This window comes from Hemicordylus capensis, chromosome 4 (assembly GCF_027244095.1).
Source record: "Hemicordylus capensis ecotype Gifberg chromosome 4, rHemCap1.1.pri, whole genome shotgun sequence".
Lineage (NCBI taxonomy): Eukaryota > Metazoa > Chordata > Lepidosauria > Squamata > Cordylidae > Hemicordylus > Hemicordylus capensis.
Window position 1 is genome coordinate 203,513,486 of NC_069660.1, and position 14,227 is coordinate 203,527,712.

The 14,227-nt window shown below is 46.7% G+C and overlaps 1 protein-coding gene across 1 annotated transcript in view; it reads left to right on the forward strand.

Moving 5' to 3' along the window:
• Window positions 1-14,227, forward strand: part of PHLPP1 (PH domain and leucine rich repeat protein phosphatase 1) — a 249,077-nt gene that overhangs the window by 111,148 nt on the left and 123,702 nt on the right. The window contains exon 2 of the mRNA XM_053245099.1: window positions 12,717-12,913. Coding sequence (XP_053101074.1) covers window positions 12,717-12,913 — 197 coding nt within the window. The remainder of the gene's footprint in view (window positions 1-12,716; window positions 12,914-14,227) is intronic.

The window sequence follows — 14,227 nt, forward strand, 5'->3', positions numbered from 1 at the left end:
AGATGGGGTATACTTTTTGGTTTTTGTTTAGTTTAGTTTAGTGGTTTTTTTTAGGCTGAAAAACCCCTGTATCTAAAAGGCCTAGCTGTGTTTGCAGCCAATTTGACTATGCATCCTGGAACAACCCATAGGGTTTCTGGAGGTAGAAAATTTGAAAACCACTGAATTTGTGCTCCTCAGAAGTGCTTGAGGTAAGCCCTAGCTGTTCTTCTTTTTCACAGATGAGGAACAGAAAGTAAGCAGCTGAGTCTTCTTTTTTCTTTTTGGAAGAAACTGTGACTAATTTGGGGTTTTAACCCAAACTTTCTAAGCCCACACTCCTGTCAGCACTGGTTCTCGGTTTTTGTGGAAGTGGCCTTGCCTTTTTTCAGCTTTCAGAGGCCATAAATGGCTGTGCTCTGTTTGTTGTTTTCTTTCTGTGATTAATCAGTCCCAATGCAGCCCACCAGCCATGTATTATAGCCTGCAAGGTGTATGACAAGCAACCCCCTTGTTTTCCAGTTCTGGCAAGTAGCAAAAAAAGAGGCTTAGAGTCTTCAGCCAGTCAGCCTACTCATGCATGTGTACAGCTTGGTAAGTGACAAGTTGTAAGGTATTTGTTGAGTGATAAATTGTCAAACTAGCATTCTAGCATGCTTCGCCTTTCCATCAGGGCCCATAATAGATATTTGATCAATTTGGGTATAAGCTGCACTAAGCTTCTTACTAGAGGCTTATATCACCTTTTGCAGGTTGATGTTCTTTCTCTTTAAGTGTAATCTTAATATTAATTTTGCACGCTGTGATGTAATGGTTTTCAAACTGAACCTGTGAAACAGAAAGAAAATGTTGCATGAAAATATACTAGATATTTCAGTAGCCATTGCCTATGATTTCATGAGGGGAATAAACTTGCTTTTCATCTTAAATGAACATTGTGATTCTTAGGAAGATGAATCTTGTGGTCACCACCAAGTTACATAATTTTACTGAATTCTTATGGAATCATGGGCTTACTTGCAACCATAATTATAGAGCACGTTTAAATTGTTCAGAAAGTTCCTATACACTATTTTAGTAATCTCATATTGTAGTGATCAGCCATCCCTCCCCACTAAAGAGTTAACTGGAAGTGAGCCCTGTCCTGACTGACAGGCTGGTGAACTCCAGGGCTCAGCCAATCAGCACACCAGATGGGTGGGACTGAATGAGCCATTGGAAGAAAAGAGTTCTTTGTGAGAAGAAGCTGGCTGGGGGTGCAGAGGAGGACATGTGGCCATGAAGATTGTATGTAGGAAAATGACTCTGCATGTCCTCAAAAGCCAGGAGGGCAGGAAGCTTGAATTCTCAACGAGAGTTTGGTGAGTTCAAGACAAGGAAGCCAGGACTTTGGCTTCGGGAAGTTAGTCTAGGGAAAAGTTTGTTTATTCAGACTTTGCATTAGACTTTCAGTTTCTTTGGTTGTGTTTTGTATATCCCTGATACGATTCTATGATAGCTTATATGTAACATAATTAAAGTAAGAAATATTTGCCTCCTCCAAACCAGCCAGGGCATTGTGAAAGGCTCTGGAAGCTTGTGCTTTTGTATTTTCCTACATACCTGTTCTTTGCAACTAAGTAACCATGATTTTTAAAGCATGCTGCCCCAACACCTTTCGGCGTGCTTTTTGAAGTATTCTTATAACCTACTGAGTATTTTTACCTGCAACTAAAAGCTGAGAAAGCCTCAGGCAGAAGCAGTCAGTAGCATTTGAATAAAATTGTTTTTCTTTTTGTTCGTTATTTTACAAGCCCCTCCGAGTGGGGTTTTTAACTCAGAAGGAGTGGGGAGGACTGAAAGGGAGTTTTACTATGGTGCATACATGCCCCAGGCGGTCAACAGCTATCAGTTTTCCCCACAGTCCGAGGAGGTCATCCTCCAAAAGTGCGGGTTGTGGACTGACCATGCTCCAAGACGGGACCAATGAGAGAACTTGAAGGCGTGGCTGGTGACCTAGCTCCAGTTCCGGTTCCTTTCTTTGCTCCAGGAACAGGTCATTTTGCGTTGCTCTGCAACTTTCTGCTCTTATAGAGCTTGTTTGGCTAGCTTTTGCTCTCCTTCTTCGTTCTCCTGCTCTATCTAGCATTGTGCCAGGGTGGGAGAGATGTCAGTTAGCATTTTTCCCTTTCCCCCTTTATTTTATGTTTTTTCTACTTTTGGGGCTCCCTGGTGCTTTCACTTTCCATGGAACACGCACACGCTGGTGCGCCTCTAGAGGGCACTTTCTCTGAAGGTCTTGTCTCTGATCATAGGGGAAGCCCCCCCCCCGTGGTTTCAACTAATATCGGGGTCATGCAGGCCCCCCCCACCCCCCGTTCAGCACCAGTGGAACATAGGGACCCATCAGGGCCAGCTCCTTTCACCTCCAGCACCAAGCCCCCGAAAAAAGCCCACAAGAAGGCAAAAAAGAAGGAAAAACATCTCGAGGGCACACAAGCTTTAGCTGCTCCGACTCCTAAGGCGTGCTCAACACCCGCTTCGGTGGTCCACCTGAGCGAGCGGCTGCTTCTCCAGGCCGTCTGCGAGGACCAGCAGCCGTGCTACATCCTGGATGATACCGCAGGGGGTGCAGAGCCACCGCTGAACCAGGGTGCTCAGCCCCTCCCCCTCAGCATGGCCCTGCATCCTGGCTTGTCAGACGGGGTGCCTCCGTTGCCAGACAAGCCGCACAGCCTTCCTCTTCCTCCCCCATTGCCACTGGCACGGGAGACAGAGAGCGCACACGTGGAGCCCCCGCCCGATTTATCGGCTGGGGTGCTCGCGCCGGCTCTGCCGCCGTCGCAGCCAGCTTTGCCGGCCAGGGTTCTGCAGGAGGACCCATCTTCTCCTCGCTTGGCCGCTCCTCAGCCGACACAACCACAGTCACCACCTGGTCCTTCTCGGCCCCCAGTAGGCCTGGTAAACGTGAGCAACACACCAATTCCTGCCCCCCCGACCTCTTCCACCCGACATGGTGACCTGGTTGGGGGACTTTTTTCGAGGCAAATGGTGCAATTTTGTCAATCTAATGTGCCCACTCAAGCCCTTCCTCCTTTGAGGGCAAATTGTCACCATTCCAGATCGTCTTCACCTGACTCTAGTGCTGGCAGGCAACCTATTCTGGCTGCTGAAAAAGGCCGCTTTCTGCCTCGTCCTAGGACGCCTAGATGGAGGAAAAGGTGTAGGTCCCCTTCTCCCTCCTCCTCCTCTTCTCAAGGAGCTCCTTCTCCCAAACGCTATCCCCGCCGGTTCTGCCCTCTGCTCCTTCTAAGCCCCCGCCTATGCCTGCTCCTCCCATGCTCCCTGGCCCTTCTGTACCTGCACCCATCCCAGGGGCTTCTCCTCCTGCCCATTTCTGCTGGCATACTCCCCATATCAGTGACCCGTCCTGCCTCTGACCTGGAGGAAGGGTTAAGCAGTAATTTGGGGGGAGCTGACTCCCAGTCTGATAAAGAGGAAGGGGAAGTCTCTGACGAGAACACAGTGGGTCCTCTTCCTAGTTCCTATCGTGTGTTCTCTTCCTCAGATTTTGATGTGATGCTGGCTAAAGCTAGGCGCACTATCAGTGATGTTTCCCCTATTGATACTTCTCAAGCCTCTTCTTCACTAGATCATAATGTTTTTCCTTCATCCTCAGAGCCAGCTGATGTGGTCCCCTTTCCATTCCTGTTCAAGGACGTTGTGATGGCGGAGTGGGCTACCCCCGCTTCATCCAAAACCCCAGGCCACCTCCCCCCAAAACACTACAATCTTCCTGCTGATGTGACCTCTCTTTTTGACAGTCCCCATGGTGGACCCCCCGGTGGCCCAGCTGGTCTCAGCGTCTGTTGTCATTAAAGAGGAAGATGAACAGCTTCGGTCTCCTGAGGACTGCAGGGCAGACATGCTTCTCTGTAAAAACCATTCCGCCTCGGCCACTGTCATTAAAGCAGCCACTACTAATTCCATTTTTGTCCCGAGCCTCCTTGCTGTGGGTCAAAGAGTCAGTGGCTCTGATCCCTCTCGAGCTTGCCAAGGTCTGCACAAGTTGGCCAAAGTTATGGCCCTCATGGCTGACTCCAGCCTGGATTGCGTCCAACACGTCGCTAGGGCTATTGCCTCAGGGGTGGCAGTCCGACGTTCCCTCTGGTTGAAGCATTGGAACATTGACTCTAGGTCCCGGCTCAACCTGTTGGCTTCCCCCTTTTCAGGTTCACGACTCTTTGGTGAAGTTCTGGACCCTATCCTTGTTGAAACCAAAGATGATAAAAAGGCTTTACCTTCCAGTCATAGGGATTTTCATAGGCCCTTCCTTGCCGGATCTCAGTCCTTTCGGCCCTTTCAAGGCACCCAAAGGTTTACCTTCTCTGCCCCCAGGGACCACCGAGGCTTCTCTCACCGCCTGTCCTGGAGCAACCAGTGGCAGCAGCGGAGAGGGGGATCTGCAAGAGGGTGCTCCTCTAGAACCTTCCCCTCAACCTCTTCTCTCCCCACCCATAAGCAATGACTATCTCCCGGTGGGGGGGCGTCTTCTGGCCTTCTACCCTCAATGGGAGGCCACGACTCAGGACCGTTGGGTCCTCTCTACCATTGCCCACGGTCACGCACTGGACTTCCAAACGCAACCTCCAGATCAGGTCGCCATCTCTCCCAGATCCAACCGGCCAGACAAGCATCAACGGATGTGCCTAGCCATTCAGCATCTTCTTCTGGTCAATCCCGTCGAACCGGTTCTGTCGACCGAATTATGGCAAGGCGTTTATTCCTTATTGTTTCTTGTACCAAAGGAGGACGGATCTTGGAGAGCAGTACTGAACCTGCGTGCCCTCAACCGGTTAATCTGCAAACGGAAGTTTTGCATGGAGTCCCTCCGATCTATCAAGGAGGCTATTCTTCCACTGGGCTTCCTGGCTTCGATCAATCTGTCCGAGGCCTATCTCCATGTGCCCATTCTACCCAGCCATCGCCGGTTCCTCCGGTTCTGTTACAATGGGCACCACTATCAGTGCAGAGCTCTGCCTTTTGGCCTGTCTTCAGCCCCGAGGGTATTTACCAAGCTCATGGTAGCTCTGGTGGCCAGCCTGTGGACCAGCGGAATCCATATATATCCGTATTTGGACGACCTGCTCATCCAGTTGGCCTCGTTCTCTCCAGCTCAAGTTTCTGTGCAACACACGCTATCGGCCCTGGCCTCCCACGGCTTCCTGGTGAACCATCAAAAGAGTCACCTGATACTGTCGCAAACCATCCAACACCTGGGGGCCATCTTCAACACCCAGCAACCATCCGTCTCCCTACTACCGGACCGAAGTCAGAAGTTGGCGCTTATCATCCGTCCCCTCCTTTGATTGACTTCCACGGACCTTATGTTACTAGCCCAGTTGCTCGGGTTGATGATCTCCTGCCTCGAGTGCATGCTGTGGGCACACGGGCACTGCCGCCCTCTTCAGTTGCTCATTCTGCTGTTCCAGGACGACATCATGGCCTGTGTGCACAAGGAGATCCCCCTGACGGCCGAGGTCCATCGATCTCTCAGGTGGTTGTTGTCCCCTGCTTTGCTGAAGGGCCTTCCACTCATGACTCCCGTGCATGTTCTGATAACCACAGACGCCAGCCTGTTGGGCTGGGGAGCTCACTGTAACGGTCAGTACGCCCAGGGCGTATGGTCACATCAGGAACAGACCTACAACATCAACTGGTTGGCACTTCGAGCCATTCGCCTGGCGCTCCTCCAGTTTTTGCCCTTGATCCACCAGGCCGATGTCCTAATCCACACGGACAGCGTAACTGCCAAGTCTCACATCAACTGACAGTGAAGAACGCGGTCACGAGCCCTCATGGCGGAGTCCGGCAGGATTTTTCTGTGGGCAGAACAGTTTCTGTTCTCTCTGGTGGCAGAACATCTCCAAGGGGCGGCCAACACCCAGGCGGATTGGCTCAGCCGATGCATGATAGACCAGGTGGAATGGTCACTCCACCACAACATTTTTCTTCAGGTAGCAAACCACTTTGGCCAGCCAGTGGTGGACCTCTTTGCCTCTCCCCTCAATCGTCAGGTCCCAAGATTCTTCTCCCGCTTCCTCTCTCCCCTCGCGGAGGCAACAGATGCTCTGACTTTGCCTTGGCCACTGGGACCACTTTATGCTTTCCCCCCATGGCGGTGATTGGTTGTCTCATCCGGAAGCTCCGTGCCAAGAAAGCAGCACTCATTCTCATAGCTCCATTTTGGCCTCAGAGGCCGTGGTTCTCCAATCTTCAACTCCTCTTGATCGCCCGACTGTAGCACCTCCCCACATGGTGGGACCTTCTCACTCGGGGCCCGCTCCTGCACCCACATCCTCAGTGGCTTCATCTGACCGCTTGGAAATTGAGCACTCATTATTAACTCAGAGGGGTTATTCTTCTGCGGTCATGGTTACTATCTTGGCATCACGGAGGCCGTCCACTAATCACATCTATCAAACTTCGTGGGCGGCCTTTTCCAGATGGGCCCACAGAAAACGTATCTTTTCCCTGTCAGCGGGGGTTCCCGAAGTACTGGCTTTCCTCCAGTCGGGGCTCGAGATGGATCTCCGTCCTAGCACTCTGAAGAGGCAGACTTCAGCACTCTCTTCCATTCTGCACCTGTACTCTGGTTCCTCCCTGCAGCTCCACCCTCACCTCTGCAGATTCCTGAAGGGCGCATCCAATCTGGCCCCAGCTCCGATCCATCGCTTTCCTTCCTGGAACCTTAATAAGGTCCTCAATGCTCTCACGAAAGCTCCCTTTGAGCCGCTGTCAGAAGTGGACCTCCATCACCTTTCCCTTAAGGTCATTTTCCTGGTAGTGATCACCTCAGCGCGCAGGGTGTTGGAATTGGGTGCCCTCTCTGCGTGGAAGGAATTTTGTGTTTAGGATGACAGTCGGATGCGGTCATCCTAAAATTGGATCCTACCTTTTTGCCCAAGGTCAACTCTCCTTTTCACCACTCACAGAACGTCATCCTTCCCTTTTTCTGCTCTTCCCCGACCCATCCCAAGGAAAAATTGTGGCACTTGTTGGATGTGCAACGTGCCTTCCGCATCTACTTGCGTAGAACTCTGCAGTTTTGACGTTCGGACGCTCTCTTCATAGCTTTCCAGCAGACATCTTTAGGAGTGAAGATTTCCAAGGCCACAATAGCCTCTTAGATTAAGAGCTGCATTTCCGTGGTTTATGAATCTCTCAGTTTACCGCCCCCTGCCGGGATTACCGCACACTCTACTAGAATTGATGCTACTTCTGCCACTTTTGCGGCTAGGACTCCCTTATTGCAGATTTGTAAGGCGGCCACATGGTCGTCTATTACTCCATTCATCAAACATTATAAGATCTCATCGTTCCATGATACTCAAGCGACCTTTGGTTGTACCGTGCTGCAACAAGTAGTGTAATTCGCATCCTTCTGGACCCACCCAATTGTGTATTAGCTTGGGTATGTTCCACACTTTTGGAGGATGACCTCCTCAGACTGTGGAAAAAGAAACATTGGTAGACTTAATGTGAAGGGTTCTTTTTCACAGCCGAGGAGGTCATCCAGCCTGCCCTAGGATGCTGGTCTTTTGTCTTGTCTCCTGCATTGGTTTTGTCAGGGAAGCGAGTTCTCCCGGGCGGAGGCAACTTCTGGGTTTTTTTTAGCTGCTTAGGCTGTTTTTTATACCTTTTACTGCTTCCTGTTTGTTTTATTCTGTAGCTGTTACTTCCTTTTCTATGGGAGCACATCAGTCCCGGAACTGGGGCTAGGTCACCTTCCATGCCAAGGGCTAGCCACGCCTTCAGGTTCTCTCATTGGTCCTGTCTTGGAGCATGATCAGTCCACAACCCGCACTTTTGGAGGATGACCTCCTTGGCTGTGAAAAAGAACCCTTCATGGTAAGTCTACCAATGTTTCTTTCTCACCACGTGTAGGCTTGCACGTGGAAGATTTTTGTACTTCTCCAGTAGCAAAAGAAAGAGAGTTTCCAAAGCCCGGCGCAGGGTAGGGTATAAACTCTGTTTACTCTGACTCTTCTCTCAGCCCCCACATCTGCAAAAATGATGATAAAGCTAGCCTACTTTTGACTAGCAAGCCAGAGGTTGCCAGTTCAAATCCCTACGTGATGGTGACAGCCTTTTGAATCTACCAAAAATTACAGAAAGGCTTTAGGAGAAGCCTTGCCAGAAAGCTCAGCAGGGATTCTTGAGCTTGCTCTGAGACAAAGACTTTAATCTGCTACACACATAAAGTAAAGGTAAAGTGTGCCATTGAGTCAGTGTCGACTCCTGGCAACCACAGAGCCCCGTGGTTGTCTTTGGTAAGAGTACAGGAGGGGTTTACTATTGCCATCTCCCACGCAGTATGAGATGATGCCTTTCAGCATCTTCCTATATCGCTGCTCCCCAATATAGGTGTTTCCCATAGTCTGGGAAACATACCAGTGGGGATTCGAACTGGCAGCCTCTGGCTTGCTGGTCAAAATTAAGCCAACTTTATTATCATTTTTGCAGCTGTGGGGGCTGAAAGAAGAGTCACTTACCTGAGGTCACTTAGTGAGTTTGTGCTGAGGTGAAATTTGAACAAGTGACTTCCTGCCTTGCAGTTCACACATGGCTGCTATACTGCCCCTGGATCTCTCATCCCTCTGGAAAAGCAAAACTTCTCATTGAGAATGCACTGATAGCTTTGCCCAGGTGGTGTATGAAAACAGAAATAATTGTTCTGAGAGAGTCTTTTGCTAAAAGAATATGAGAGTAGCCTTTTTGGGTCACTCATGAACGCTCATAACCTACAATAGGTGTATTATTTCTTAAGGTGCCACACAGCTTTTGTTATTGATGAATCAAACAGTAGCAGTATGGTTGGGCTTAGTTAAAGGTGTTAATGTTGTTGTTTTTTACAGTGGCTTGGGACAAGGATACTCTAAAGTTCTGTTTTCTGCTCACTTTCTCCATATGGGGAACACATGTGACAGGGCCTATTTGGGCACCATTTCTCTGTTTTGGCACTGGGTGTTTGGGGCTCCTGTCATTTTTAAAGCTTTAAGAGTATCTTAAAGAGTATTAGTATTAGTAGTCCGGTAGGGGTGGTTTCTCATAGGTGTGAGAACATAACTGCCTTGCTGGATCAGACCAAAGGTCCATCTAGTTGGGCAATCTATTCCTTTCAGCAGCCAACCAGATGTCTCAGGAGGCTCATTAGCAGGGTGTGCCTATCCCCTGCCAATGCCTCCTCTGACTTGCTCTCAAAGGCATAGACACCTTTCAAGAACGTTGTCCTTCAAGATTCAGTTTTGAGGTTGAATTACAAAGCAAATGGCAATATTGCCCCTCCTTTGTATTTTTCCCATAGGAGACTGAACATTATATTTTAGAATGAAAATGATATATGTTCATGCCATTATTTCAGTGAATTGAGAGTTTTGGTGGATTTGTGACCAGCTACCTTGCTTTCCATTGTGATACACTGTGTCAGTCTCTCAGGAGGGCAGTTGTAGTGACTCACTCACTCATTCAATAATGGTCAGTGATGTGCCTATTCTCTGACCTGTAAATTCTCCATAAAATTTGTGTTTCAGCTTTTTGTTCAACTTGTTCTCTCTCACACAGTGTAGGAGGTCATTGATTACAATGGGTTGTTTTCCATCACTTGCTCCAATAGACAGGATTGTTCTTGGGTAAATTGATCAAGTGAGCAATGGGATAGCCCCACCTCCTTACCCAGCAAGAGCAGGATCCTGATGAGTGAGAAACACCCAGTGTTTCTTTGGACACTGAGAAGCTAATTGATTCATGTGCATGGTGAGAAGGTTAAAGGCACAGTAGGTTTTCTTTGGATCTGGAATAAGCATCCCTACTTTCCAGAGGCAACAGAAATTGGGCCTGTTTTTTCTACTCCAAAATATCATTCTACGAGGTTACTTTGGGAGCATTTGGAATAAACTATCAAGCAAACCAGAAAATGGTTTGAAAAATTACCGAATGAGTGGGGGGAGAAATAACCTTTCTTTCTTTCTTTCTTTCTTTCTTTCTTTCTTTCTTTCTTTCTTTCTTTCTTTCTTTCTTTCCTTTTTATTTATTTTTTGATTTGATTTGATTTGATTTGATTTTTATACCGCCCTTCCAAAAATGGCTCAGGTACCATTGTAACATACTGAGAATTCACAGATGCAATGGGGAGAGACTTAAAACACCTACTAGCCTTCATTATTTCATCCCTTGTTGACACAAATTTTACCAGTATGCATGTAGGCTGCAATGGGGGGAAATGTCATTGAATTCTTTTAATCTTTTCATTTCAGAAACATTTCATTAAATGTTTTTAAACTCCTATTTAAAAACCTTTTTAAAAACCCACCAAACATACCCAGAAACTTCTGTTTAAACTGTCTGTCTGAATTCTTGAGTAAAATGAAAAGAAAGAAATATATTTAATTGCCAAAGATGTGGAGTGAGTATGCTTTAAAGAAAGCAAAAATAAAGGACAAACCTAATTCTTCAGCAGCTGCTTGTGGTTTGGAAACCAAAACAGGTGGTTGAGAAAGGAACACTGATTGCAATGCACGGTGGGGAGAGAGAAATAGGCCATCTTTTCTGTACAACCCTACCCTGGAAATACCTCAAGAATCGCTTCAGTTTGTTTCTGATCATGTCTCAACAGGGTCTCATCCTACCTCCCGCCCCAGTGAGGAACAAAGTTTCTGCTCTTTGTTGTTAAGAGTGCAAATACTTCATGCTTTGAATATCTGATGCTTGTGTAAAAGTTAACCATGTTTGCCTTGCATTATATGGTGTATATGTGAGAATAGCTAAACTGACTACTGGGGTGGTTTGGGGCTTCCCTTTTCCATTAATATGAAAAATTCTGAACTTTGATCATTGTGTACACTGAAATGGTGTGACAGGGAGCTCATTTGTACATTCACTTCTTAACTTGGCACCACATGGGATGCCTCCCAGCAGCTATAGTGGTCACCATTTTTCATTTTTCCTGCTGTTCCAGGCCACTGTACTCTCTTCCAGCCCTCTCAGTAGTGTACTCTGGACAAGGAGAAGAACATACACTGCACTGCTATTTTTCCTTATCATAGGAAGAGCGGCAATCCCTGTTCTGACCTGCTCTTCCTTATTCTCTCTGGCATTGATTGTTTTTGTCTGCCCTCCCAGTTTTATTTTCTTACATCTATATCCTACTGTTCCTCCAAGAAGCCCAGAGTGGAGTACACAGTTATGTTTATCCTCGCAACAACCCTGTGAGGTGGGTTAGACTGAGAGATAAGTGACTGGCCCAGAGTCACCCAGTGAGTTTCATGGCCGAATGGGGATTTGAAGTCCAACGTTTTAACCACTATACCTCCCTGGCAGAAGTCGGTGGGTTTTTAAACAAAACAAAACAAAACCTCAACACTTATTACTAATATATTTGAAACCCCAATTGTGACACGATTTCTTGGTTGTTGAAGAGAACTTCCTTTATGAAAAATGACCTTTTCAAGCCATTTTCCCTGGAAGCCTTCACTTTTCACACATTGCCTTTATTAGCATATATCTTGGGCTGCAACATTAAGCTGATTGATATGTCAGATGAATCTATTAAGTCTTTTTTGATTGACTACAAAGGCTTTATCTAAGGTTGGTATGAAGCCAAATTGAATGAAAATTGCATGCTAAAACAAAATCGTAGTGTTCACTATGGCTGGCTTCATCTTATTAATCACCTAGTTTACCTTCTGCAGCTCCCATAGCAGCAACTAAACATACCATATAGCATTTTTAATATGTTTGATATTTGGCCTTCTTACCATAAGAAAGTTATCTGTAAGTATTAAGTGGTTAATTTCTCTACAATGAAAAAAGGCAAATATTAACCTCAATAAGAGATCTCCTTCCTCCCTATTTTTTGCCTCTCCTTCCTGTCTGTCTCCTTTGGGTGTTTTGGGCTCTGCAATATGTAGGAATCGTGCTGCTGTTGCTCTAATCTAGGTGATATTCATTCCATCATACTGAGAGTGCTGTTGCTGTGTGCTCCTGCTGTGTTACATCTGTGTGAGATGAAACAGCCAATATTTGTCATCTTATTGTCACTTTTTGCTTTTAAAATAACATTTATACCAGTAGATTGCTATAGGTACTCCAATATTATTTAAGAATACTCTTTCTTCAGAGATCTTCCAGAGAATGTTTCTGTTACCAGTACTTTGCTTCAGTGTGTGTGCATGTGCATTTTAAGCTGCTTCTTCTTTTTTTAAGATCCAGGCAGCTTTCAGTCCAATAACTTGATTTTTTTCAAACTGCCCATAAAACAGTATAGTAGTGGACCTTAGGTTGTCAGAAACATGGAACTCTGGTTTTAATAAGGGCATCATGGCCATGGCACTTCAACCTAGACTGACATCCAGACTCTGGGACTTCTCCCATAGTTCTGAGTGAGGCCCAGGTCTTTGCAAAATTCAATCATGGAGGCATTTATGCAAATCCATTGCTGTTCATGTGACTAGTTTGTGTGCAGAAATATCCTTCTATCTCTTCTCCCCCGCCCCCCACTCTCACCACTTATTCCTGGAGCTGCCGTCAAGAGACCACAATTTCCAGCCCAGTAATTTTCTACGTGTATGAAGCTGTGGTGCCCCTGGATCTGTGGTTCTGGAGATGGCCTTCATTTTATCTTGCTGTCTTGTGCAGTTTGAAAACCGGGTGAAAGAGGAAAACATCCTTACTGATCAAACTTGCTGTTTCCATTTCAGGAAAGCCCCACAGCGTTGGCAACTCTGAACGGATTCAGCTCTCAGGAATGTACAACGTTCGAAAAGGGAAAATGCATTTGCCAGTCAACAGATGGACCAGACGCCAAGTTATCCTTTGTGGGACGTGCCTAATTGTATCATCAGTGAAAGAGAGCCAGACTGGAAAGATGCATGTGCTTCCCTTAATCGGTGGAAAGGCAAGTTAAATGCTCTATTTCTCTGGGTAGGGGTGTTTGTGGGTAAAAGATGCCAGTTATTCCAGAATAACAAATTGAATTCTTTAAAACAAAATCTAAACTCAAAGAGAGAGTTTCTGAGACTTGCCCCAAGATATGGTTTTGTTGGGTGAAATGCATGGCACATCATTTTTATCAGTGGTAAAGTTCTTGATTTTGTGATATACATCTTTTTTTCTGTAGCCCTCTTCAGACATTTTAGAAGGATGCTGTGTATGAGTTCAGGGTCTGAAACGGAGCTGGAACTCCTGCCCTGGCCCCATTGGTTGTCTGCAGCAGCACACCATTCAGTGATAAGCCGTTGTTTGTCTGAAGAGTTTAACACCATGTCGATAATTGTGGGCACTTCCATGATCGAAAGGTGTGGGCGCCCGAGTTTCCAGATCACAGAATTGCACGCCATCATGGATATGGTGTTTGACTCTTCAGACAAGAAGAGCCTTATCATTGAGTGCTGTGCTGCCACAAATGTCTAACGAGGTAAGGACAGTACTTCTGACTCCATTTTAGACACTGTACTGGCACACAACAACCTCTATAACATCTGAAGATGGCCCGCATTATACTTTTATGCATGGAATATTGTAAAGATGCTTATTCATTTTGTATATTTAACTATTTGTTTGCACATCATGGTCTCTTCATGCATATCATGAGGAGAGAAAAGCTGGTCTTGTAGTAGCAAGTGTGACTTGTCCCCTTAGCTAAGCAGGGTCCACCCTGGTTGCATATGAATGCGAGACTAGAAGTGTGAGCACTGTAAGAGATTCCCCTCAGGGGATGGAGCCGCTCTGGGAAGAGCAGAAGGTTTCAAGTTCCCGCATTGGCATCTTCAAGAATGGGCTGAGAGAGATTCCTGCCTGCAACCTTGGAGAATCCGCTGCCAGTCTGTGAAGACAATACTGAGCTAGATAGACCAGTGGTCTGACTTGGTATATGGCAGCTTCCTATGTTCCTATGTCTCTTTGTGTTGGTTCCCATAATGCTGTGCAGGTATGGAGTGGCATTATTCTTGCATAGATCCAGTGATTTAGTGCTGAATAGGTGTTGAAGCTAGGCTGGGACCATGAGTAACTGTATTGTTCTGCAAACCAGGAACCCTGAGATCAGTTGTTGGCTGGGAGCTTGAGTTGTGGGTTGATATAGGTCTAAAATGAACTCTTAGCTTAGAACCTGAAGTGCAATAGCAAATGGTGCTGCTCTCTTGACTACACTCGTGTAGAGTGAGAGTGTGTGTGTGTGTGTGTGTGTGAGAGAGAGAGAGAGAGAGAGAGA